Raw genomic sequence first — 27,855 nt, 5'->3', positions numbered from 1 at the left:
GGGAGCCACTCACAGGACTCGGAGCCTGGGCAGCTGTTGGCACATCCCTGGTGGGAGAAGCCGGATGCCTGCGCGGGTCAGGGTCCTGCGGGCAGAACAGAGATGGAGCTGGCACCACGCCCAGGCCCTGCCATTCCCCAGCCGCCCGTCTCCAGTTCTGGGCCTGATACTGACATGGGAGGACAGAGCTGACAAAAGAGAGAAGTGGTGGGAGACACAGCAAAGGGGGTGGGGCTGCCGGGAGAGAAAGGAGCAGGTCCTGGCATCTGAGCATCAGGCTCTCCTGGGACGCAGGAGGCTGGGGGTGGGGAGTGGAGAGAGGGACTCGGCCCAGGGGCTCTCCTGGCAGACACTCCCTGCCTGCCCATCCATGACTGTTACTGGCCTTCAGCAACATGGGGATTGTAAGACAGTGACTACAAACTTCTCTGCAGAATGGAGCCTTGGGACAGAAGGTCAGCCACGGGTAACATGTAGACAGAAGAAGCAAAGACCTAGTCAAACCAGAGTTCGCTCTCAGTGCCTAGGAGGATGGAGAAGGGATGGGAAAGAAGAAAAGGGCCAGGGGCTGGGGTGGAGAGGGTTGAGGGGGCAGACTTAGGGACAGAGTGTCCCAGGAAAGACCCAAGGCCAAGGTCATCCTTAGGAAACCATTACTTCCCTCATGGAAAATTTTCCAGATGCCGGTGAATCTAGAGGAAAGACAATAGAGGCACAGAGGAGAGTTCCAGTCCCAGCCATGCCATGAATGAGCTGTATGGCTTGGGGCAGGACAGTTAACACTCACCCTGGGAGCTTGTTTGATTGTTTCACACATTTCCTTAAAATGTATTGAGTGTCTACTATGCCCTATCACCCCTTCTCCACCCCTCACCCCACCCTACCTACCACTTTGCAGGATAAAATAGGAAAGACCAAAAAGCCTTTGTTGGAATTAAGCTTCAGAAAGGCAAAGAAGATGGGTTTTCACATCCCTCCTCCCCGCTGACCCATATCCTCAGTTCACCCATGGCTTGGGGTTAGGAACTCAGAAGTCATGCCTGAAAAATGCAAGCACAGTAAGGACAGGAAGACTGGCCTCCCCACCCGCATCCCACCTGCCAACCCTGGCCTTGCCTGTAGGCAATGTCACATTGGGAGATGGCCATGGGCTGCTGGGGCTGAGCCAGGTGACCTCTAGGCCAGGCTGAGGCTAGCCAGGCAAGGGGCTGGCCAGGCAAGGGGGAAGCAAAAAAAAAAAAAAAAAAAAAAAAATCTGGACAGCCTATAGGGTGAGGGGAAGGCAGAGGAGCTCCTGGGGGAAAATCTGGGGAGATAAATGGGTAGCAGGGGAGGGTATCCACTCACAGGACCTCCAGGCTGGTGGTGCCCTTGAGATCTGGGAACTCCTGGATGTCAGTGGCACCGTTCAGGGATCTGGAAACAGAGATAATAAGCTCCAAGGGGTGGGATCAGAGCACCTCAACATCCAGACTCACAACCCTCAGTATTCTCCCACCACCTTTTGGGTAAATGTCATCCTTTCCCTCAAGCTCCCTCAAAGCACTCCAGCCATGCAGGCCCTGGTAGAGGCTGGGCCTTAATTAGCAGAGTCCACTTAATAACTTTCTTAAGTTAGCTCAGCCCACCTTACCCGAGACATAGCCAAGCAACTCAGCATTCAGGCCCCAGCATGCAAAAAACACAGCCAAGGAGCATGGACATTTCCTCTGTTTAAAAAGCAACAGTTCAGGTTCAATTCCCAGTGTCTGCCCATGCAAAAAAAAAAAATAAAAGCAACAGTTCAGATGTTTCTAGAAAAGTCCTTGACTGCACGGATTTGCTTATGAGAGGCTGAGATAAGACCCCTCTAAATTGTCATCTTCTAGGACTTTCCAATGATTCTTTTAAACTGCCTTGGACTGATGGCTTTCCCCTCCCCACCATCTTTTATCTCAATGAGATGTAGACCCAACACTGGGCCTGTACACAACAGGAGCACAGCAAAACAGGCATTGAATTGGGCCCAGAATCTGAATTCAAGGTTCCTGGGTTCATGTCCCAGAATGACCTGAAAGCCTCATATTTCATCTGTGAAACAGACTAAATTAACACTTACCTCATATGGTTAGAATTACAATTAAATGTGAAAATCAAGGTGAAAGTGAATTATGTGCTTTAAAGATGTTATTTATGTTACTTTGATGTCACAGTATGCTGACGGTAATCCATAGAAGTTTTTTTTGAAGAGGTGGTACTTGAGTTGAGAGTTAAAAGAATGGAAGACAAGTTAATAGACCAAGTCCTTGATCTTGAGTCTTGCTCTTATGAAACTTAGATCTGTAACAGAGAAGCTAAGCCTATCTATAATTATGCCTAAGAGTTACTTCCAGGGAACCTCTTTGGTTGCTCAGATGTAGTCTCTCTCTTTCTCTAAACCCAACTCTGCAAGTAAAATCATTACCCTCTCTCCTAAGTGAGACATGACATCCAGGGTTATAAGTCTCCCAGGTAACATGGGACATGACTCCCAGGGATGAGCTTGGCCCCAGCACTGTGGGGTCAACAATGCTATCCTGATCAAAAGGGGGGAAAGAATTGTAACAAAATAAGGTTTCATTGGCTAAGAAATTTCAAATAGCTGAGAGGCTATCCTGGAGATTACTCTTGTGCAAGCTTCAGCTAGATGTTGCTAATTGCCATGTTATGCCAAGTCCCAAAGAACAATATTCCTGTAAACCTTAAAAATTCCCAGGGCGCTATCAGAAATGCTATAAAAGTTTTATTCACTAAGTTTATTTCTCAGAAACCTATAACCTCCAGGTGGTTCCTAGGCTATATTAGGTCTGAAAAACAAAGTTACCAGTCTCTTCAGTAGTATCAACCAGTTGCATCCCCCTACTCATAAAGCTGACACCCCTTTTCAACATTAAGTTAGAAAGGTCATTGCCCAAATATCCTTAAAGATTGGGAGACGGATCAAAGGAGAAGGAGGAGTTGAATCAGAGAAGGCAGGATTTAACAAATGAGTATGAGTGCTGAATCATTCATTATATTGATATTTCATTTTAGTGTCTGGTGTTTTGGAGCACCTAGAAGGAAACACTTGAAATGGCGGCACTGAAACCCATACCACACTTCTGAGGTCTGGGAAGAAGCCACAGTTCAGAGAGGTGGAGGGAAGCCATAAATCCAGACAGACTGGGAAAGAGGCCTGAGCAAAGCTCAGTGAGGGAAAGGAAAGGTCAGGCTGTGGCAGCCTTCAGGTACTAACTTACAGAGTGTGCAGTTTAGGCAGGTACTGGAACGCTGACCTTCCCACAGACTGGATTGGGTTGTCATAAAAGTGGCTGGAAGAAAAAGACCCAAACACCTAACTCAGTTATCTAGCTCTTCCAGCTGGGACCAAGGCAGACCTCTGCTTTCTCTTCCTACCAGTGGAGACCCAGGAAATAGCACACTGGGAAAAGCAGCCCCTCCCATACTCCTGCCTCCCCAGTGCTTTCTAGAAAGGTCCTTCCTGACTCCCCAAACCCTGTCATGCTCCCTCAAACACCAATCACCACCAAGAGAACAGAGAAGTAAGTACTCACATCGTCTGCAGCAGAGGGTTCCCCATGAAGGCCTTTTCTGGGATAGCCTTTATGTTGTTGTTATGGAACCCCCTGGAAGATACCCAGGAGTCAGTACAGATTCGGAAAGAAGTGCAGAAGGACAGAGATGAAGTTCAGTGGGGTTCCGGGACATATAAATCATGTGTGTGCACGCAGACACATTGGCTCCATGTGTCTTCTTGCCTGCCCTAACTTAGCTCTCTGCTGTCTCTCCCTAATGCCTTATTATTTCCTGTCCCTGTGCCTTTGCACACTCTGCTTCCTCTATGCCCTCTCAGTTGATCAGATCTCACCCTGTTTTCAATGCCAGCTCAGAGCTAAAATCAGACCTTAGCAGTTCATTGGCAATAGGGGACATCTAATAGTTTCTCATCCAGACCGTCCCTTCCAGCTGGCCCAGTTGCACCTTAACTGCTACATACATCTGGCCATTCACTCTTTCAAACTCTGAACAAGGTGGAGGAAGGGGGCATGCGCTTGGCATTACAGGCCTTAGGCAGTAGTTTGAGCTATAAAGATACTGTTCCGCCTGAAAGTTTGGAACTCTGTTCATAAAGCTTCAAGCCCCTCCATCGAGCCCCATGCTAGCTATTCAATAGATTTCCTGTTTCCCAAGAGACTTCCCCCATCCCCCCCCCCACCAAGTAAGGCAGGGCTCCCTCCTGTTGTCATCCCTCTGCTGGCTCAACTCCCCATTAGGGTCTTTCCCTACACGGTTCTTTGGTCTGAAATGAGCGTCCTCCACCACCCCCATCACTACCCTCTAAACCGCATCATCCCTTAAGGCTAATCTCAGGATGCATTAGTCCACAGCGCTCTTTCTGTTATTGTGACTCCCACAATCATTTTAGCTAATACTACACAATTTGGGATTAGAATTTTCTACTGCTTTGTCCTGTTCCCTGGTTTCATATGTTACTTTGTCCCCTTGACAAGCCTAAAGGATTCTTGAGGCTGGGGCTCATGTCTGCCTTACTCATTATTTGTGTTTAGCACCAACTGCAGTGCTGGGCCCAGTGGGTGCTTAGTGAATGCTAAAATAAAATAATAAACAGTGGCTATGGGGAACCAGAGCCCAGTCCTGATTTCCCCCCCAGGACACGGCACTGAAGAACGACCCATAAAGAAGCCCCCAGTTCCTCCTCATTCTTCTCTGGGCACGCCCTAACCAAGGCAGGAGGCAGTGGCAGGCCCACCCTAAGAGGATGTGGTTTGTACCATGTATCTTTGGGGCAGCGGTTTCCCAGAGCCATTTCTGCCGATGAGACACCCCTTGGACATTCTCGAAGCCAAGCTAATGAGGCCTGTGACTACTTAGGTCTTCCCTGGGGGTGGGGGAGGGCACGCAGCTATGGCTTTTACAAGGACCTCGGGAGGTGAGGTGAAGGGGGAAGGCTCAGGGCTGTCTTCCATCCCTGCCCCTTGGGAGAAAAGGACACCCATAGAAACTAACAGAGGCACTTACAGTTCCTGCAGCCTGCCCAGGGTCCGGATGGCCATGGGGAACTCCTGTAGCTCGTTATAATTCAGGTCTCTGGAATGGAAGCAGAGCCGTCATTAAAAGGGAGGCTTAATAGCACAGGTCAGGGTCCCCAAGAAATGGAAACTTGGCTCCGGTGTTGGCCGGAGAGATAGATTTTCCAATCTGTTGGATCCAGCTGCCAATGTCTGGAAATGCATTTTTGGAATGCTCGTACTCCATTCCCACTCCACAGACCCTCAGGCTCGGTGTCTTTCTGGCAGCAGCACTGTCTTGAGGAGGTGCTTCAGGGGTGTGGATACCTGGAGCTGACTCCCTCACGATAGTCCCTGCTAGCTGAGGACAAAACCTCAAGCCTTTGGAGAATCAGTAGCTGAGGATGGGGGTGGGGGAGATGGGGGGATCTTTAACATCCTGTCATCAGCACTAGGGATTCCAGAAAGCTCCTTAGGTGTCTTCTATTAAACAAACAAACAAACAAACAAAAAACAGTGTTTCTTATCTTTGGGTGTTGACATGACAGTTGATCTTTATTTTCTCTTACCTTTTCTGTATTTCCCAATTTTTCTGATGATGAACGTTGTAAATGTATGATCAGATGTATGATCAGAAATAATGAAGGTTGTTTTAGTGGCCCAAGTTGACGAGCATATGGGGGAACAAGCGTTCTAATAAATTATTAGTAGGAATTTAAACATGTATAACTTTTTAGAAGCAATTTGACGATATCTTTTGAAATTAAAAGATTCTCGCCAAGCCATTCCAAGTCCAGGAATTTATTCTACAGGAAGCTCACACCTGTGTGTTAAGATATCCGCATGAGGATGCTCATCGTGGCATTCTCTAGGCAACAGGGACAAAACATTGACTCCTAAGTGATCACGGTTTCTCTCCTTTGACCTTCTCAAGGGGCCTTCTGTGTTTGTGTCCTCCTTGGTGCTGACCAGGGTAAAGGGAAGAAGGAGAAATGGAGGAGGCCAGAGGGTGAATTTGATTTTCATTAGAAAAGATTTAGAACTGCTTATGGAAAAACATAAGCTCCCCCAAGGCAGAGGAGACCATCAAAAAAAAGACCAAGTGAGACAATAAAGGGACACAATAAAGAGAGAGTAGGAAACAGATGGTAAGAGCTACAGAGGACAGTTAGAGAGTTCTGTGATGGGAATTCCTCTCTACCACCTCTACAAGAGACCTCAGGAGATATTTCAACTTAAAACATTTTTAAGTTGGCTTGTGTTGCAGGCAGTAGCCATTGAGTTAACCCCATGAGGAAATGCTCCTAATTGGGAGAGCTGGCCTTGGTGCCTGTAGATTACTGTTGCTGGGTGAATGGCCCCAGGCTTTGGCAAGTGTCCTTTTTAAGCCTCCTGGGATGACCCCAACCCATCTTCTCAGCCTCTTAAAGCCACCCCTTTCCCACCAACTTTCATGAGAGGACACTGCCCAATGCCAGGACAGGGGGACCACGTGGAGGCCCTTTAATTATAGAGTGACTTGGCAGGTTTGTGAGTAAATACCATGTTAACATGGACATAATGACAGGCTCCTCTACATGACAAGGTCATTACACTTAATAGCCCACAGGTAGAGCCAGGAGACTGGCTCAAGGGCCAGTGGAGCAGTGACAAGCATCTAGCAGCCACTGAACCAGATAATTGTCTCTGGTTCTCCTACCTGCCCTGCACTAATTACTTGATCACCCTCAAACTCCCCTAGTTATGTTGGGTAATTACAGCACAAATCTCTGCTTTGCCTTGCCCTGCTCTTCCTTGGTTCTTTGATGAGTCAGGCACCTTTGCATCGAATGTGTCAAACCTTGATTTGCTCACAGAGAGGATCCCACAATCTGCCTAAGGGAAAGGGTGTGGTCAAGCTGAGGGCAGGGTGTGTCTAAAACACTTTCACTGAAACCAGAGGTATTGGAATCTGAAGCAGGGAGGAATTTTCAAACTGTGAGGGTCTTGGAATTTTATCTTAGGCTACAGAAGATGCCCAAAAAATCCAGTTGGGACAGTTGAGGATGAAATAGATTGACTCTTTTGGGGCTTAAATTACATAAATATTTCATCCCCACATCTCAATGTCTCAGACTCAGATGCCTCCCTTTTGACTTGGCTCAGTTCATTCAGGAATTCTCCACTGCCGCCCAAGGAGAACTAGATTTCCCACTAGTAACATGAGGGTATCTTCACTCAAAAGCCCTAATAATAGCATCATTGTCTCAAATGCAAAGAAATGCATTGGTTTGGACTCAGAGTCTTTCCTTACTATTCCATGTGCCTGGAACAGTCCTCCCCGAGATATCTGCATGGCTTACTTGCTCACTTCATTCAGATCTCTGCCCAAATAACACCTCATCAGAGAACCTTCTCTGGCCACACAATTAAAAAAACACACCCTGTGGTTCATTAATTCCATACCCTGCATCAGAGATTAAAAGTGGTCATGAATTCTTTGCAGCTTCTCCTATCAAGAGGTTGCATCTACCTACCCTCCCCCTGGGACTGGGATGGCCTTGGGACAGACCAATAGATTAAGACATAATTGGCATGGTTCAACCTGGGCCTTGCAACCTCTGCCTTCGTTCTCTTCATGTAAGAAAGCCCAGGATAGACTACTGAATGATGAGAGCCATGTGGAGAAAGAGTACAAGCCAATAGCCAGCACCACAATTCCAGATTAGTGAGTGAGACCATCTTAGACCCTCTGGCCCCATGACTACAACCTCATGAGTGAGCCCCAGGGAGTCCACCAGAAGAACCACCCAGATGAGTCCAGCCCATCCACAAGGTCGTGAGAAATGATAAATTGTTGATACTGTTGTTGTGTAAGTCACTAAATTGTGGGATAATCTGTAATGTACCAATAAACAATTGCTTTCTTCATAGAATTCATTGCCAAATATTTATTTGTTTGTTGACTTCCCACCCAACTAGAATGAAAGGTCCTTGAAAATAGGAACATTGTCTGTTTTATTCTCTAAACACCAGAAGAGTACCTGGCACAGATCAGGGGCTCAACAAATACTTGCTGGATGAATAAATAAATAAATGAAAGGTTTAGATTAATGAAGACATTAATGGACTCTTAGAGGATTCTAAGATATTTGGGGAAGACTTTGAGGTTGATGTACCAAAAAAAAGCACAGGATATCCCTGAGAGACTCTGTTGGGCTTACCCAGGACCACAGGGACCACAGGACTGGATCCCAAGTGACTTTGCTATCACTGAGCCCTTATACAGTTCTTTGGATCCATGTCAAGGCAGCCAAATTGAGTGGTTCCAGCCCTCGTTGGCAGTTTCTGGTCAGGAATTTTGCCAGGAGTGGCCTAATAGACAGTGGGAAAAGACACGCGGTAAAAAGCATGTGAACTAGAAAGCTATTTTTGTAGAGAAATGTGGGAGAATAAAAACTGTGCAAATGTCAAAAAGAATTCTGTAAACTACATGCCAACGAAGTGGCCTGAATTTTCCCATTTGTATGTCTCCACAGAGTCAATGACCTGGGTAATTGCCAAAGCTCTGCTTCATTTGGTGCTGAGTAGATGTAATCTCTGGCTCTAACTGTCCAGGGATGTGTCTATGCAACTCTCTCTGCCCCTGATTAATTCAATTCAGTGCAATGGATCTTTGTTGCCTGCCAAAATATACAAAGAACTCTGCTGGGCAAAGTGGAAGGTAGAGAGTTGGGGAAGAAACAATTCCTCTCTAGACAAATGCACGAGACAACCAGGCAAGTACCCTCAGCATAATGTGGTAGATTGTGGAGAACATACAAAGCATTGGGAGCTTTGGAGACTGTGGAGCTCACATACAGCTGGGAAGACAGAAGGGCTTCATGGAGATGTGATATTTGAACCAGATCTTGATGGCAGGACAGGACTTCAGTATGCAGTGTGAGAAGGGATGGGTGGATCAAGCAGAGAGAGCATAATTTGGAGGACATATGTGTTCAGAAGCAAGTGACATGGTTTGACTGGAGCAGAGATCAATAGTTAGAAGTAAGAGAGGGATCTCTCCCCTGGATGGCTGACACTATCCTAAATCATCTCCCTGCTTCCAATCCACCCATATGTTAACATAGGTTGAGCACCAATTAGGTGTCGGGCACTAAGTACTTTGCCTGAATGATCTCTTTTAATCATTGCAACAGCATTAAGAGGCACACACTACTATTAGACCCATTATACAGTTGAAGAAAGTGAGATTCAGAGAGAGAAAATAGGTTGTCCAGAGGTTACTGTCTGCCCACCAAAATCCACCCTCTCCTTTCTCTACAGCTGTACTGTTCATTACAGTTATAACTAGCCACATGTGGCCATTTAAATTGACTATAAGCAAACAAAATTTAAAATTCAGCGCTCAGTTTCACTAGCCACAAACCAAGTGCTCAATAACAACATGTGACCAGTGGCTACCATAGTGGAAGCATGAATACAGAGCACTCCCATCGTTGCCCAAAGTTCTATTCAACAGTGCTGTCCTATAGTAATAGAAGGAATAGCCAGGGGAGGCAGCTACAGTATATTTCCCTGCCTCTCGTGCCGTGGTGTGGCCACATGACTGGATTCTCTCCTATGGAATGTGGGCAGAAGTAGTGCGTGCCACTTCTAGTCCAGGATTTATAAAATAGCCAGTCTGTCTCCTCCATGGTCTCTCTCCCCTTCCATCAGCTGGATGTAAAAGATAATGAGGCCCTTGGGATGGCAAGTCCCCAAGAAGCCAGGTCCCTGAGTCACCACATGGAAGAAGGCCACCCGCCAAGAAGAAACGCCTTCCTTGGACTGTTACATGATCCAGAAATAAACTTCCATTGTTGTTTGAGCCATTATCCATGTTTTGGTCAATTGGTTACAGCAATTTAGCCCACCTTAACTAATTCAGTGTCACAGCCAGGATTTGAATGCTGGCAGTTTGAATTTAGAGCCCCACACTTTTAGCTACTACACCAGCAAGATGTTTTTAAAATGCAAAGCTGACCCTGTCACTCTCCTACTTAAAAAAACAGTCTGAAATGGCTTCCTCATTATTTACAGAACAACGTTCAAATTTCTTACTGGGCTCTGATGTCTTAACTAATCCTTCAGTTTCGTCTACCATTTCAACCCTCCATGACTTTTCATACCCTCATGTATTTGCTTTGTGCCACTCATGCCCTCAGCCTGGAATACCCTTTGTGTACATCCTCAGTTGTTGAAATCTAGTTATCCTTTCAAGTCCAGCTAAAATACCCCTTTCCCCATGAATCCAGCCCCCTCCTTGGAGTCAGAATGAATCACTTTTAGCGTCTTTCTGGTGTTTTCTCCTTCATTGTGTGTAGTGTTAGACTGGTAAGTCTGATGATGGGGGAGCTGGTAATAGTAATAGTAATTACTATACAACGTGGTTCCAAATGCTTTACATATATTATCTAATTTAATTCCCCTGCCAGCCCTTTGAGGTAGGTGCTATTATTACCCCCATTTCGCAGATGAGAAACCAAGGCACAGAGAGAAGCAGTCACTTGACCAAGGTGCTACAGCTAGTGATGCAAGAGCTGAGATTGAAGCCCGGGCAATTTGACTGCAGAGTGGGGTTATCTGTATGCCAATTATCTCCCCCAGGAAACAGGAAGATTGTCAAGATCAGGAGGCATACAGTTTAATTTTGGATCCCCTGTAACCTAGGCACAAGGCCCTATATATGAATGTTCATTGTCAAGGATGATAATTTGAGTCCACTCTGCAAGGCCTCAAGATGGATGCTTCTTTGGTCTCTGTGGCTGGCCACTTTGGGACAGTGTCTTGGCCTCTTGGGATTAAACTCTAACATACAGATTCTTGGCAGCTGCAAGGAAGTGCCTGGCACAAGAATCAGTCTAGCTCCTCCATTGCAGTATGGTTTATGATGCCCTAAACTTCAGCTGGAAAACTCTTTCATGGCTTTATAGTCTTATTATCTTTAATTGCCCGGAATCAGCCAGAAGCCCAGGAAGAGTTAATTGTTCTGTCTGCTACTCCCGGGAGCTGGAAACAGACGGGGAAGGGCTGAGGTTAAAGAGAAACCATTCCCAACTCTAGCCAGAGCTCAGTCTGGAAGCTGCAGCTGTCCATGGCTAATCCGCCCCTTCATCTGCTCAACTGGTTCCAGCCAAATCCAATCAAAACTGATGTCAAACCCATGCGATCAGTAAAAGTAGCCGAGAAGGCAATCCAAGCCCACATCCCAATTTTTTCCTTTGCATCTGGCTGTGCAGAAATGGCCAACTCTTAAGATCCTTGGGGGAGACTTGCTGTGGATACAGAGCTGGAAGGATCTTAAGTCATTTCATCCAGCCTCTTCTTTTTATTGATGAGAAAATGGGCTCAGAGAGAGAGGAGGTTAATTGCTGCAAGTCCCAGAGCCAGGACTAGAACTCAGGCCTCCTGGCTCCTGGTTTAACACGCTTTCCACATACTACAGAATTGGATCCTGGCTGGTGTCCAAAAAGAAGGGCTTTAAGAAAAAAGTTTTAGAAAGAGTGGGAGAGAGGTTAAAAAATGGAGGGAAAGGGTCAGGCTTCCATGGGAATTTCTTTGGGTGCCTATAAGCATGTCAAAGCCAAATGATTATGATTTAGTGGTTAGATATCTTTTTTCTTAATGTTTATGGTAGAGTGAAAAGAATTCTCGTTGTCTGGGTATGAGCAGAATCACCTTGAACAAGTCACTTAAGTTCTCTCAGCTTGTTTCCTCATCTGTCCATCAGGAATACTCAGGGCGCAAGGCTGTTCTGTTCACCTGTACAGAGCCCAGCACAGAACAGATGTTCAAATAGTGCTAATTCCTTTTCCCTGTTCCATATGCTAGTCATTAAGCACTGGAATTCATGCTCCCATTCTTAAGACTCTAGAATGGTAAACACCCAAATTGGTTGTTTTATCTCCTTTTCACAGCAGTAGAGAATGATGAATATAATTAATTGGGCTTCTATTCATATTTTTATTCTCAAGGCTAATATTTGTGTTTATTACCAGATCACAGATAAGGGCACATGAAGAAATGTAGGTGAGCCTAACTCTCCAACAGGAAACACAACACATAGAACATTCTAATGGATTGTAAACTTTAAGCCATTTTTATTTCTTAAAGGCCTGCAGCAAGGATGAGCAAACACAATTAATACGTGTCTTAATTGCTCTTCCCATAGTGCAGACAAAGCATCTGTCTTGAATCTAACTGCACGTGCTCGGGGCAGATGCCTAGATGAGCCAGGATCCAACAAAAACTTTATGACTAATAGCATTGTTTACCTTCTAAACAGCCTCATAGAAGGCCACCCATTAATAAATACAGCAATTAACAAAATTGCCACATACCTCCCTTTTACCCTCCCTCCACCTACACGCTCACCCTTGCCAGAAAGAAGACATGGAATATACCTGTAGCAATAGCACTGCTGATTTTAATGGCAGTTGCCAATCTCTGATATTGAGATTAATCATGCATTGCCTTGCCCTAATGAAACACCTGGGATCACGGAAGCCTAGAATTGGAAGGGAGGTTAAAAGTAACATAGCCCAACCTTCTTCCACAGCGGGAATCCTCTGTAAGATTCTAGTTGGATGGAGATCCAGTTTCTGCTTGAACTATTTTAATGGTAGGACACTCACCAACTCTGCTGGGTGTCCAATGCCACTGGTGGGCTATTCTTCAGATTAAGTAGTCCTGCCTTATCATAAGCCCAAGTACCTTCACCTGCTCTTTGGCCCTCGTCCTGTCAGATGGATGATCACAAAATATGTCTAATCTGTCTTCCAAAGACAGTCATCACACATCACCTAAGGCTTCTCCCCAATTCTTTGAATCATGTTTTGTAGATGCTCCATATCCCCCCACCCTCCATAGGAAAGCTCTTGTCACTCTTAAGATATGGAACCCAGAACCCAGTCCTTTGACCCTCTGGGTGGGTCAGACTTCTGGGCACCACCTCCTTCTCACCTGGATGCCATAGGCCCATTAATGCAGGGGAGCCAAAGGCTTCGAGGTGCTCCTAACCAGAGCAGAAGGCAGCCGGGGACCCTGCCCTAGTCACCACAGCTCACTGTTCTAACGCCAAGGAGGGCCCTGAAGTTCTGTGTGAAGATGACCTTGCCCCAGTGTCCCTTGCATACTAAAGGACCATCCCAGTATTTAGCCCTTGTCTGGGCATTTCTCCCAGTTAGAGAGCACAGGGATTGCCTGCTCTCCTCTGGACCATGACAGGGACCGACTAGAGGGTATTTAAGTCTGGGGTTCAGGGGAGAGGTGAGGGCTGGAGCCTTTGCACAGTACTGAGTACAGATGACTGGAGCTGGGAATAACCTTAGATATTAGATAGTCCAATCCCCTCATAATATAGATGAGGAAACTGTAGCTCAGAGAGGAATAGAGATTTGCTGGGGGCCATATAGTCATTCACTCGGCAAGCATTTACTATATACCTCTCCTCTACCAAGGGCTGCAAATACAATAGTGAACAAAACTCAAAGAACTCACGTTTGAGAGGTCGGGGACAGCCAACAAACAAAATAAATAATGAAGGATGTCAGTTAACGGTAAATGCTATGGAGGAAAATAAAGTAGAAAGGGAGATGGTGTTGGAAAGAGATTGAAATGGTGATAAGGAATACCTCACTAAAAAGATGACATTAGAGCAAAGTCTTGAAGAAGGCAAGGAAGTAAACCGGGTAAGCAAATGTGGAAAGAACATTTCAGACAAAGGGAACTGCCAGTGCAAAGATCCTGAGGCAGGAGCATCCCTAATGTACTCAAGGGCAGCAGAGAGGCCATTGTACCTGGAACGGATTGAGGAGGTGGTGAGGTCAGAGCGGTAACAAGAGGTCACATTACCTGAGGCCTTTAGGCCACTGTAGAACAGGCTTTTTACTGGAGTATGACGGGGAGTCACTTGAGGGTTTTGAACAGTAGAGTAACATGCTCTGGTTTGTATTTTAATCACAACTCTGGCTGTTGTGTTGAAATAGATTATAAGATGAAAAGGATAAAGCAGAGCAAAAAAGAGGTCATTGCAATAATCCAGGAATGAGGGTGGCTTGGACCAGAGTGGTAGGAGGCAGGGGTGTGAGTTTAATGGTAGCTTGGATGTGGGATGCAAGAGAGAGTTGTTTTGGGTGACTCTGAGGCTAGGGCTTGAGCAATGGTAAGGGTGAAAGGTCATGGAGCGGAGGTAGAAATCTGGTGGCATGGGTTCGAGGGAGGCTCAGGGTTCAGTACGGACATCTACTAGATATCCACATAGGCAAGCCAAGAAAGCATTTGGATATTTAGATCTGGAGTTCAGGATAGCAGTCTGGGCTGGATTGTCAGTGAATGGACAGTATTGGAAGGCAAGAAACCAGATGAGAGCCCAGGAGGAGAGAGCATAAATAGGAGTTGGGGCATGCCACGGTTAAGGGGTTGGGGTGATGATGTCAGAGAGATGCTGAGGAACTTGTACATTAGTTATAAACTAAAAAAAGAATCTAGTGCTCCTGGTCTAGGACTCTTTAGTCTCTCTGACAGCAGGGGCTACATTTCACTTGTTCACACATTTTTCCCCAGTCCTAGAATGCTGCCTGGCACATATTAGAAGCTCAGTAAGTATTTACAGAATGGATGAATCTAAAGAGACAGAAGAAAGAGTGATAATCATTGATTCTCACTAGCTCCTCCTCACAGACACACAAGGGTCAGACGCGAACTTCTCAGTTTCCTCTCCATGGAATCTCTTGAGGACCTGTTGCCAAGCCACATCCCTCACTTTACCTCATCTCCTTCTCCACTCCCAACCAGCTGGCTGAGTGTCTCTGGGGGACAGCAGGAGTTCAGAGTGGAAATTGCCAGCAGGGGAGGAAGGGGCAGCAGTGACAAGAGTGGTGACCTTGGCTACCCCCAGCCCCAGGGCGCTGGGAAAGGGAATGTTGTGCTGGAAGAACTATGAATAACTCATCATGGTCATAGAGCACAAGACAACCTTATTGAGCAGCTCAGTTTTCTACCCGTTAGAAGTCATTAGTGGTTCTGTGGGGGAAGCCGGAAGGAAAAAAATTAAAGAGTTTTATATGGGACAATAAATTTCTCTATAAGCCACAAAACCCCCACAAATTTGCAGCTAATAAACCCACAAATGTAAGATGATTAAGAACTGGGGAGGAAAGAGTTCCTCGATCCTTACAGGGTTAGCCTCAAGAGGCAGTGTGGTCTGATGAGCTGACGCTGAGCCAAAGGCCCGAACCAGAGTTCTAATCCTGACTCTTAATTAGCTGAGGTGACCTGGGGCAAGTCACCCACTCACTGTAACACAGGGATACACATTTCCTGCTTTACCTCCCTCCAGAAGTAGTTAGGAGTTTTCAAGACATATGAGATGTGTCAGTTGTTACAGAAAAAATCTATTTCTGTTTCTCTTAACTGCAGGGAATTGTTATTTGATTAATGGGGTGATCCTCACTTGCCTTGAGATAAGAAAGCAAATCATCAAGATCCTTCTGAACCTCTGCTGCACCCCCACCCCCACCCCCCACCATTAGCTCCACTAATCCCCCAAAGCTAACTGTGGAGCTTGCCAGTGGGTAGCCGTACCCTGACTGCCTAGGAATTCCCATCCATCCTACAGAGGAGACGATTCACACTTTGGGTCACTCTGAAATGACACCTCTGGGTAACATCCTCGCTGCTACCTTAAAACACACCTGCCAGAAAAGACCGCTGACGTTTGGGGAATTGCCAAATCAGCAGCTCCTAAGACTCCTACTGTGTCAGAGCCAATCCCTCATCTTACAGCCGAGGAGACAGAGGCTCCTACTGGGAATGTGACTTGTTCAAGCTCCCACAGCACGTGTGTGCAGAGCTAGCACCAGGCTTAAAGATTCTGCATTTCCAGGCCAGTATTTCCCTGGTTCCAGCGGTAATACACGAGCACCGTGAGATGTTTGTCTACAAAGAGCAGAAGTGAAGGAGACCCACCAACTCTGTTTCCTTTACTCTTACTGTGCCGGGAAACAGGGTAGAGTAGGGAAAGGAAAAGTACCGGGGTCTTTGTGCTCCTTATGGAGGAGAAAGGGACAAGGGCTTTCCAACAACCCTCAAAATTCGCATTTAAAGGGGGCACAGGCAAATGGAAGCGAACTTGAATCAAGTGCCTACAGTGTTCCAGGCACTGAGCGAAGTTACCTCATTTAATTTAATCCTTGCAACAATCCTATGAATTGTAAAGCATCATCCCCATTTTCTATTCATGGAAATTAAGACACTTAAGAGTAAGTTGGGAGACTTGCAAGTGTCACATGGCTGGTTGCAAAGCCAGGGTTTGAAGGCTGATTCCAAGTGTAGCCCTAATTCTACCCCAGGATACCTCAGAGCCCCGGAAGACCCTTCAGAAGAAACTTGTCTGATTTTCTGGCCCTGTCCAAAGACTGACAGTTGGGTCCCTGGCTTGATGAATGACTGGACACTTTCAGGGCCAAATCAGAACTGGTTTAGAGTAAAGTGCATTGGCAATGGGGGTTTCAATGACTCAGAAGCAGAGGGACATTTTCCAGCCACAGTTATCGTTGAATAAATCTGTTCCATCAAAACAAGTCACTGGGACATCTATCACAAGAGACCGCTTTACATGGAATGCTCACTGTTATAAGGAGTTCTATAAATTCCTGCCCTGCACTCCTCCTTGCCCAGACCCCTATTGAATGCTGGTCCTGATTTAGAGAAGGAGCTGGGGCCAGGAGGTTTCTGCTCTCACTATGACCCCAGGCTCTCTTCCAAAAGCGGAAAGACCCATCCAGCGCCCTGGGCTCCAATTGGGGGCGATGTGTTTAATGAGGTTATAACAAAGCCCAGAGATCATCACCCAGGCCTGAGGGAGGGGAGGCCCTGTCCCCGCTGAGTTCTAGCTGAGATGGAGACATCAAATTCCCAGTTGAAGGAGTGGGGCGGGCCTCTGAGGATGCAATTGGAGTTGTTAGGCTTTAAAAAAAAAATTTTGGCACAGATTTTATTCTTAAGTATGTAGCAAGGAATTCAAGGATCATTAGGTGGCAGCACTGTCAGGCTGGGATAGCTAGCATCTCTAAGCTAGGGCACAGGGGCCTGGGGTTTCAGCTCCCTGAGACCTCCAGGAAGGACCTTTCCAGAATTTGTCCTGGTCACATGTTCTCTTGGTCCTCAAACTAGAAACCTGGGACATCCTTAACTGATCTAACCTCACAGAAGCTAAGGCCAATGTATTAGGAGGCAAGAGGTATGGGTTCTATTGGCTAGCCATCACTTACAAATTATAGAAATTTGGTCAACTCATCCAGAATCGCTGGATATGGTCTGATCTGGGAAGTAGAGGAAATAAGACTTTCACAGGCTGGGGACTGGGCTATCTCTGACTCAGAATTTCCCAATAAGTCTTGGGCCATCCTTGTTGTGGGTGTAGAAAAGAGGTGTGGCAGCAGGACACTTTGTCCTGCCTGCCTCTGGCTGAGATTTCTTGGCAAGGTCTGGAATGATGAGGAGTACATCAGAAGAAACGGGCCTCTGGGACCAGGTGGCTCCCCAGAGCCTCCTCCCCGCGTGAACAGAGCACACCAAGTTTTGTGCTTGGGAAACTGTGTGGTGTCTACATGCTGTATTCTGAGCAGGAGAAAAGGCACAGCCATGCTGGGCTCCTTGGATCTGCCTGGCTCTTTCGGAGTAAAAGAGCATGGTGCATGCTTATCTCGCTTATTCCTCACCCTTTGGAGAGTGCACCCATTGTGCAGATGAGGAGACCGAGGCTCACAGTGGTGAAGTGACTTGTTCAGTCTGACCCAGCCTGTAGATAGAGGCAGAGCCGGGATTGGAATCCTGGTAGCCTGGCCTCCAGAACCAGGGTACAGCAGAGGCTGGATTGCCATAGGTGCATCTGCAGAGGGTGTTTCTTGTGATGTGCTGAGGTGTTGGCTGGGAGTGTCTATGTGTGGTGAGAGGAGTGTGGACAGCTTGAGTCCTGCTTGCCCGCGTGCTTGTGTGTGTGCTGGGGCTGCTGGGGTTGGTGTGTGCCTGTGTGACCATGCGCGTGTGTGCCCGTCCCCTACTTCCCAGGTGGGGGAGTCTGCAGTCAGAGCCAAACCACAGCTCGGGCCGCAGGGGTTTGATCTTTCTTCTGCTGCCGGAGATGAGAGAGGTCTAAGTGGCAGAGATTTATGGGGCCTGAGGGAGAAATACCCTTCCAGTGAGAAGCAGACATGAAAAGCTCCGGAGTACTAACTGAGGCTGCAAAGCGTGCCAATTATGCAACAATTAAAAGGTTTGACGATCCTTTCTTTCTCCTTTTATTCTCTCAGCCACTCCTTCCCCCTCATCTGGCTGCCCCTGCGGGCTCCTCAGCAAATACTCTAGGGGATAGAGGATAAAGAGTACACTTTCCCCCTTTTTAGTTGGAGATCAAAAGTTGGAAGCAGGATTAAGCCCTTAAGGGTGGAGAAGGAAGGGACCATTGTTGAGGCCAAGGCCCTCAGGAGAGGGACAGGGAAAGAGAAGAGAGGGCATGGCAGGTTGTTAATACAAAAGACTACCTCTGTCGAGCACTTCCAGCTTGTCACACTCTGTAAGGACTTTGCACACATCATCTCACTTAATCCCCATGTGAACCTTATAAAACCGTATTATTAATGGTATTAGGAAACAGATGCACAGAGGCAAATGACTTGACCAAGGTCACCCAGCTGGGAGAACTGGCACCACGTGCCAGGTTGTCAGAGACCAAGGGCTATAGGCTTTACCTCCAGGCTGTTCTGCCTCCACAATATAAAGTGGGGAAGTTTATTCTTCTTCCTTAGCCTTGACTTTCCCATCTTGCAATGTGGGTGCAGGCCCTGGGCTTTATGCAGCAGAGCCAGGCACTGCTGTCGATGAAAGCTTCAGTGGGGTCCTAGCGGCAGGATGGCTCTGTAACTAAGGCAGCACCCTGCCTGGCTATCCAGTGTGTAACTGAGAAAGAGTTAGGCAGTGTGCCCCAAAAGTGAAGAGCTGCTGGTTGGCCTTTGAGAGTTGCTAGCCCACACCCCATGGGCATGGCCCACTCCCAGTTGATTTCCCGGCAGGGTTCACAGCCCCTCATACTCAAGCGCTGATAACGTCAGACGCCCTGCTGCCCCTCGATGTCAACACCATCCCCTCAGACTCTGGTGTTATGAGAGGGAGCATGGCTGTGGGGACATGGGCTTTTCGGAGGTAACGACCACCTCTACATTCAGGGTCTTCCCAACGCTGAGCACAGAGAAGACTCACACGATACACATTTGCCCGGGATGACTGGGAAAGCAGGGCACTCTTCATACCGGTCTCTCAGTTAGCGCGCCCTGCATCTGCTCTGGCCCTCACTGAGAGAGGAACTCTGGGCAGGCCGTGCCACCTTTTTGGACATCAGTCTTCTCCCCCGTCGCTGGATCACGCTAAACTGCGCAGCTTTAACTCAGAGTCTATGACAGCAGGAGGTGGGGCTCATAGTCCAAGGCACACAGAGGGGCAGGGGGAGGTTCCTGCTTGGCTGGCCCCAGGCTCGGGCTCTTCTCCCCACCTCACCCCTCCCTCCTCAACACTCAGTCCGCTGAAGTGAGTGAGGGTGCTGGAGAGCTGGGTCCCACTCTGCCATGTCTCCAGCTTCAGGCTGAGCCCAAGAGAGCACCCAGGATCCCGGGTATGCTGCCAGGACACCAGCTTCGGTATCAGCTTCTGCATGCCCTTTCCCTCCACGACCCCAAATGCAGCCAGCCGTGGCCTCCCGGCATAGACATTGCCAACTGGTTTCCCCCACCACATTGCTTCCTCATGTCCCCACTTTTTCTCCCAGAATTTTCTCCTTTACTGCTTTGGATTCCTGAAAATCCCTCACCTCAGGAGAGATGCTCTGATGGGAGAAGGGGGTCTCGGTGGAGGGGGAGGTGGGATGTGTGGTATGAATGGGGGAGCAGTGAGCAGGCAGGGGGCACAAGACCTGTAAGCACCCACCCCCTCAACACTGTGAGCCCTTCCCCAACCTCAGTGTCTCAGATTGGTGACTTCCTGCTCCCCTCCCAGGCCTGCCCCAGGTGGCCGGGGCAGCCGGCTCCCGCATGGGAGCTGAGGGACCCCGGTTGGCATGGCCCCACTGTGGAGAGCCCAGCCAGAGGTCTGCTCAAGTGGGGCCCGCTCAGCCCACTCTGCGGGGGCTGGCGGGGAGCCAGAGGAAATGATGGGAGGGTTTGGGTGCATTCTGACCTTCACTGAATTCCAGGATGATGATGTGTGAATAATAGGGCTTTTGAAGAGTCAACTGCTTGGGTGCTTTTTATAGTCAGGCTGGAGTGCCGAGTGGGCCATCTCCCCATCAATCATTTCGCTAGTTAGGTCAGTTGGCAAGCAGTCCCGGCATCTCTCTGTGGTACTACGCTCCCTTCTGTCAGCAGCCACCATTAAACAGATGTCAAAACTGCCATCAAGTCAGCCCCAGCCCCATTCCCGAGCCTCCTATTCCCCAGGCTTAATGCCCTAATTCCCATCTCTGTTGGAAATTTTCATTGTTTTGGTGGTCTCTGCGGCAGGGAGCCCCTCCTTGGGCCACCCTGAATTCCCAGAGGGCACATTCTACAAGGAGGAAGGAATTCATTCTGAGTGGTATTCCAGACAAAATGCCAGCGAGGGAAAATGTGGGTGGGCGGGCCTGGGGCCAGATCCCAGCTCCTAGCCCTGTTAGGTCTTCCCTCTGCCCACCCAGCCCCGCTCCGGGACTCCAGGCAGGACGGAACCCGACCACAACCCCGAAACTCACAGTGTCTCCAGATTGTGCAGCCCCTCAAAGCTGTGGGTCCCCAGATGCTGGATGCGGTTGTTATGAAGATGCCTGTGTGGGAAGGAAAGACACGTCAGAATGGGTGCCCACAGCATCAGGCCTGGGGGGATGGGGAAGGGCTAGTGGCTTGAATAGGAAGACGGAGGCAGTGGCATGGACAGAATGACCTCAGTGGTCCAGCCTTTTGTCTCTAAGGGCAAACTGACGTGCCAAGACCAACTTCTGGAAGTCACAACCTCCAAGGCTGGATTAGCCCTAGGCTACACCATTTGATTCTCTATTGAAGGGGAAAAGGGGAAGGAGGGCTCCAGGCTAAGACTGTAGGAAACTCCCACTAAGATCTAGGAGAGATCTGATGTCAGAGGGGCTCAAGTCTGAGGCTTCTTCTATGGTCCTCTCCAGAACCCAGCCTGCCTGACTCAGTGGCCAGACATACTTATGGGAGCCAACAGCAAACCACTGTAGACAACATATAATTAAAGGTTAAGCTTTATGTTACAGCTGGAAAGAATGGTAAGAAGCTCAGAGAACAGGGAGCTTGATGAGGCCAGAGGAGTTGGGGAAGGCCTTGGAGAGGAAGTGGTCCAGAGCAGGTCCTTGAAGGACAGAGAGTGTTTATGGGCAGAAGGAAGGCATCCCAGGCAGGGGTCACACGATGAGCAAAGGTGTGGAGGTGGGAATGAGCGTAGTGAGTCTGTGTGGGGTGACAAAAGCTTGGCCAGAGCAAGTGTGGGTTGGGGAGGGACTTCCAAGACAAATAGCTAACTGAAAATAAGTGATATCGTTTTCTTCTCCCATTTCCTAATGAAAAGAGCAAAAATAGCAAAATCCAGACCCTCACCCCAAATATTGCAAGCAGCAGCAAAGCAAGGAAAGGGATGCAGATTAACGTTTAAAAAAAAAAAGAAGCTGCAAAACCCAGTGACCAAAGAAAAGTCCTGGAGTTTTCTGACCCCTTTTTTTCCAGAAATTGACTTGGCAAGAAAACAAAATCCTGAGAATTCTCCCTAAAACCCGAAAATCTGAAGAGAAACAACTACCTGGGTACTCCTTTTTCCCCGTCACATCTGGCTGCCCAAAGGAACGGGTGAAATGGGAAAGTGAAATGAAAGCCCCAGACTAGTCACTGGATTGAGGAATTGATTTAAAGCCCAAGGGGTAGCTCCCCAATTAGAGGGATTAAACTTGAACATTGAATACAATCCCGGCAGAGAGAGCAGAGTCCAGGGATTCTAACAGAGACTGGACACTGCCTCCTATTCCTGCTACTCTATCAGGTTACAGAAGAGTGGATGGAAGCTGATTTTCCCACAATATTTAGCCCACCAACTATAGCTTGGAAGGGCGAACCCAACTTCTGGAGCAGATCATCTGGTCCTGCAGACAATGCTGCTAGAACCACAGGACACAGCCATCCTAGCACAAGCCAGAAAGAAGGAGCATGACAACCATGCAAACATGCAACCAGGGAAACAGAGGGAAAGAGCATGCAAACAGGTAGAACGAATGAATGAGAAACAGAAAGAAATGTATCACAACTGCCTTCTCCTATAAAACAATCCAACAAAACAACATTCCAAAGACAAAATTCTAAAAGCTGCAAGGAAAATGGACATCATGGACGAAAGAAGTCAGTTGAAGGCTAAATCTACATCATTAAAAAGGAGTCAATAGGGCAGGCCACGGTAGCTCAGTGGCAGAGTTCTTGCCTGCCATGCCGGAAGACCCGGGTTCTATTCCCAGTGCCTGCTCATGTTAAAAAAAAAAAAAGTCAATAATTTTGAAAAAGGGAACAATGTAGACATTGCTGAAATTTGGATCAGTCTCAGATAGAAAGCTTGAGATAATCATGGGGAATATGACTGAATAAGAAAAAAGGTCAGAATAGTTAGAAATTAATAAATGCAGAAGTCATGATGATGCAACACAAAGATAACTGACGTCCCTGAAGGAAAGAATTTTAAAAAGAGACAGGAGAAAATTCAAAGACGAAAGACAAATTCTCTAAAATGAAGAAAGAATGGAGTTGGCAGCTCGAAAATACACATTAATCCAGGAAAATTTGCTGCAGAATATTCTAAATATAGAATATAGAAATATATTCTAGTTGAACTATTTGAAGTTTAAGGATTAAAAAACATCTTCATGCAAAAAAGGGAAATCACTTACAAGGGGAAAAAACATCAAGCTGGCCTCCACAATGTTGTTCAAATATAAAAGCAAAAAGCAGATATCATCTAGCATAGATGGGTAGGGATGGGAGTTTTGGGGGTTCTTGGGAGTCTTGGGTATAAAACTCCTGTCCATCTTCCTCATCCTTGCCCACTTGCCTCATCAGGTTGCAGTAGGGAAGACAGACCCCTGTCCTCAGGGAGCTTCTGATCTGATGGGGAAAACACAGCCCCTGCCTCCTGGAAATCAACTAACTTCATTCATCAGGTTTTTATTTTTCCCATTACCTACACACTTTTGTCCCAACTGTTACCAAATCCCCAACTACATTCTCCACCCTTTGCATTCTCCAGCATCTCTGGTTCAGACCATCTGTACTTGCTAAATATCTCCAGCTCCAAGCCTCCAACTTCCTCCTCCGAACCTTTCATTCAACCAGGTATCCTGGGCCCCTCTAGTAGCCCAGCCTGGGGCAGAGGATGGAGCTTACAGCCCAGATTTAGAGACAAAATTTACACACACGAACCCACTGCCATCCAATTCGGTGCCACCTTGTGGTCCTATCAGTGCCACAGCTGTGGGGAAAAGGGGAGCCCTGTGTGCCAGAGCAGTCTGATGGAAGCAAGGGTTTGGGCTGAAGAGAAGCCCCTTCCTCTCATTGTCTGCTCACACCTCCAGCCTGTCCACCTCCTTGGTTTTAACTAAACTTCTTCCTTGCTTCCTTTCATACTCTGTCTTTATTACCTGTCTCCTCAGTCACCCTCAATTCCCCTTCTTGATTCCTACCCTCTGAAAAACTCTAAATCTGATCAAATGTCCCTTCAAAATATCCTTCATAGTCATGCCTTCCAATACCTTCTGCTTTGCCACCTCCCTGAACTGGACTTTGGTTGATACATAAGAACCTCCTAACTGAACTTCCTGGCTCTGGTCTTCCCCTCTTCTCACCCACCATACAAATGCACTTTCCTAAAATATCCCTTCCATCCCCTGCTTGAAAAAACTTTAAGCTCCCCTCTGCCTCTGGCAGATAAAAGCCAAACTCGTTCCCCTATCATTGCTACTGCAAGTCCCCAAACTCACTTTGCCAGCTTCTCTTTTCACTCTGCAAGGGGACCCTCTGCTCCAGCTGAATTGTCCTATGTGCTGATAGCCAAACACCCCTGACTTTCCCTTCAGTGTTTTTATCAACATCTGCCTAGAGTGTCCTCATTCTCCTTGCTTGTCTAAGTCTTCAGCATCTTCTCCACCCTACCACCCACATGAAGCCTTCCCTATCACTCTGCCTGCAGTTGCTTCAGCCTCCCCAGGATTCCTAGGCTACTATTAATCTGTATTTATCATCTGACTCTCTTAGGAAAAGTTACACTCTATCATTAGGTGCCTTTTCTCATACTTATTCTGTCATCCCTTGAAGGGCAGTGCCTATTTCTTATACTTCTGTGGACCCCCAGTGCTCCACATAGGGACTCAATAAATATTCACTTCTACTTTTTTTGCCTGGGGACCCATCATGCAACTCATTTTTTTTCATTGTCTTGTCTCGCAAAGAAACCGGACCCCATTCCCTCATACTGTCACAAGGGCATCACCAAAGCTAGAACATCTTGCTCTGCTGACCAGACTGTAGCTATCTCACTGACTCCCAGAGGTGGGGGAGCGTGTGGCCATCTCAATAGAAGTGGTCCCTAGGATATTCATCTTGGTTCTCCAGTCTCCCAGGATAGAGAATTAGACAAATGGATGCTTGCTTTTTCATCTCTCTAATGACACTAAGCATTATCCAACCCCTGGCTTGGAAAATCATACTAGATTTCCAAGTTCAAGGGAGACAATGTCACCATTTGGTAGAGTCACTAACATACATGTTCCTGAGCCATGTTCCTGCAGCAATTAGTGTGTAACCCAAAATAATTATGCATGACCTCCAGGCCCTAAGTAATTACCCTATGAGCTTACCAATCACTCAGAGCAATTAGCTGGGAGCTAATTTGCACTCTAAAGTTCCCACTGGAAAGGCAAGGTTAGCCCCAGTCCCCAATTCCTGCCAAGGATGCTATCTCCTAGGTAATTGCCCTGATGGGGCTTTGCCATGTAATTATAAGCAATGACTTTTCTCTGCTTCTTTAGGCCTGGGCAATGAGATGAATTTACTCTGTCTGCCAAAGCATAAGAATGTATCATTTAATTCTAAAATGTGATAGAAATTATTTATGGTGGCAATAAGGATAAGAAATTCCTGACTTATCTTCCCATCATCATGGTATAGCTATTACATTTCCACAGTGAACAAATAGCTCAATTGCTGGTTTCTGATTATGCTACCCTTGCTTTTTAGTGTACCTCAAAGTCCTTGTATAGTTCTAATGTCATTTGGTCTCATGATAACACTATGGGGTCAACATATGATCATTCTCATTTTACACAAGGGAAACTGAGACCAGAAGGTTCCAAAGCACACAGACCAGAACAGAGCTAGCCAGGCTTCCAAACCAGCTCTGGAGTAAACATGCAGACTCCAGCCCCAGCAGGAGGCAGCCAGAGATGGAAGGCAGAGCAGCACTCACAGCACCACAAGGCTGGTGAGATTCTGGAAGGCGTAGTCGGGGATGTGGCTGATGCGGTTGAGGGCCAGGGTCATGGCCTGCAGGGCAGGGAGGTTGTTGAGGGCCCTGACGGGGATCTCGGTGAGTGCATTGTCGTCCAGCCACAGGTGGCGGAGGGAGGACAGCCCCTCAAAGCTCCTCTCCGGGACCAGGGAGATGAGGTTGGCATCTAGGCGCCTGGTGAAAGAGAGGATGGAGAAGGATCAATCCAGGGTGAGATGCAGATGAAGCTAGGGGTGGGGCTGGGCCAGCCAAGATCCCCACAGGGCCTTAGAGGGGCCCTAGGACTAAAACTGCCACTTGACCACCACTTATCCTTTATCCTACCTCTTCAAGTTTCTATATTTGACCTCCATTTCAATCCATGACTCCTGGTCCTTTCTGTCATATTCTCCTATTTATGACCCTAACTCTTCCTCTCAGACCTGAGCTTTAACCCATAGTCCATTTGTAGATCACCAGTATTGCAGTATTGCCCCATACCTGCAGGCTTCCAGGTTCATGCCATAACCTCCCTGCTCTGGGTGTGACACTATTCTTCCCAACTCCGTCCGCATCAAGGCCATATAGTAGAGGTGTTCCCAGCATTGGCAGAGAGAAATTTTCCTGTGGACCTCACCAAAGAAGATGACTTCCAAGAGATGCAAACCAATCCCTGCTACCCACCCCTGGTACCACCTAACTCCCTGACCCCTCAAAGACCCAGTAGCTAGACTGGACTCCTCCCAAAGACCTGGGGTTTCTTGTTCAATTAATGCCTCATAGGAGGTCCCTGCATATGTCTTTGGTAGGCTACTTCTCAAAACAGTTTAACAGAAGGTGGGTGGTCCTGAATGTGCACATCCAAAGACTCCGAGGTGATATAAGAACTTTTGTCATGAGCTCTAGCAGATCTTGGCAGCCTAGCTTAGCAGGGAGACTGCCCACAAAAGCTTTTTGTGTGTGTGTCCAAGCTAAGACGTTCTTTATCACTATGGTACTGTCTTCTGTCTCCTGGCCTGGCACTTGGGCTGAACCCCCATCACCTTGTGCAGCTGGCCTCGGGGGGACAAAGACAAGCTGGCCAGTGGCCTTGAGTCTACTCTTGGTCTTTAACTATCTTGAGGGGAGGTTTTGCACTGAGTCATGGTTCTCCCACACAGGTTTGTGGCCCCTAAGCCATAGGAACCCCAGCTCTCAACCACAAAGACCACAGGCTCGACAATCCTGAACCCAAAGGAGAACTGATATGACCTGGATTGGGGGACAGGGGTGTGGGGAGAGGTGACTTTCTTTCACTTTTTTGACAGTACAAGTCCAATTGTAGAAGTGACAACAATGTTTCTACCTCTTGCCTAAGGAATTTCATCAATGCCTTTCAGGTCCAAAGTTTGAAGCACCACTGGGAGAAACTCCCCGACTCACCTGCAGGACAGTTCTGGGTAGATGGACTAATACTAAAGTCTTGGGGGCGAGAACAAACTGACCAGGACACTTCTTGAAAGCTGTAGCTAGGAAAGACTCTCACCCCCATTAAACTTGACCTAGTGGGCCCAAAACCCTCCAGTGACTACCTTCTGATAGCAAGGCCTGTCACCCCAGACATAGTCCCTCAAGGGGAGTCATTCTACCCTTTATTATATGACTGTGGCTGCATCACAAGGGAGCTTTGTGAAAACAGATTCCCAAGAGATGCTACCTCAGAGGTTCAAGGAAGATGACACTCACCTAGAAAGTCCTTACTACAGTTGCTCCACAGGGACATGCTCAGTAACTATGAGCTACCGAGAAGACAGTGTCCCTGCCCTCCCTCATAGAGTGTCCACTCTAGTGGGAAAGTCACTTATAGTCACAGTACAGTATGATGATTGGGAAAGGGCCTTTGTCCAGGGCTTCGGGAAAGCCCCCCAGAGAAAGACCTCCAGGAGACCTGGTGGCTCAGTATGAATGATGCAGGGGAAGTGAGAAAGAGGGAATGGCATGCAGGAAATAGAGGGTTGCATGGTAGGGGAACTCAGAGCAGGCCAGCAGGGCTTCAAGAAGGGGTGGGGGTTGGGGGGTGAGGGGAAGCCTGAGAGACAAGTGCAAGGTGAAACCAGAAAGGTGGAGCTGGGGTCAGCAGGGCCTTGTAAGCAATGCCACATTAAGGGGAGTGGGAGCCACTGAAGGGTTGGAGGGAGAGGCATGGCGTATCCAGCTTTTTGTTTCGGAAAGATCCCTCTGAATACCA

At 47.6% G+C, this 27,855-nt stretch overlaps 1 protein-coding gene across 1 annotated transcript in view; it reads right to left on the bottom strand.

Annotated features, from left to right (window-relative positions):
* Positions 1-27,855, bottom strand: part of LGR6 (leucine rich repeat containing G protein-coupled receptor 6) — a 125,758-nt gene that overhangs the window by 17,155 nt on the left and 80,748 nt on the right. The window contains exons 5-11 of the mRNA XM_077157405.1: positions 25,608-25,823; positions 20,848-20,919; positions 5,059-5,127; positions 3,573-3,644; positions 3,258-3,329; positions 1,348-1,416; positions 14-85 (exon numbers count right to left, since the gene is read on the bottom strand). Coding sequence (XP_077013520.1) covers positions 14-85; positions 1,348-1,416; positions 3,258-3,329; positions 3,573-3,644; positions 5,059-5,127; positions 20,848-20,919; positions 25,608-25,823 — 642 coding nt within the window. The remainder of the gene's footprint in view (positions 1-13; positions 86-1,347; positions 1,417-3,257; positions 3,330-3,572; positions 3,645-5,058; positions 5,128-20,847; positions 20,920-25,607; positions 25,824-27,855) is intronic.

The sequence above is a fragment of the Tamandua tetradactyla genome, chromosome 4, assembly GCF_023851605.1.
Source record: "Tamandua tetradactyla isolate mTamTet1 chromosome 4, mTamTet1.pri, whole genome shotgun sequence".
In the NCBI taxonomy this organism is placed as follows: domain Eukaryota; kingdom Metazoa; phylum Chordata; class Mammalia; order Pilosa; family Myrmecophagidae; genus Tamandua; species Tamandua tetradactyla.
Note: the sequence above shows the minus strand (reverse complement) of the source record. Positions and strands in the feature narration are given on the sequence as shown.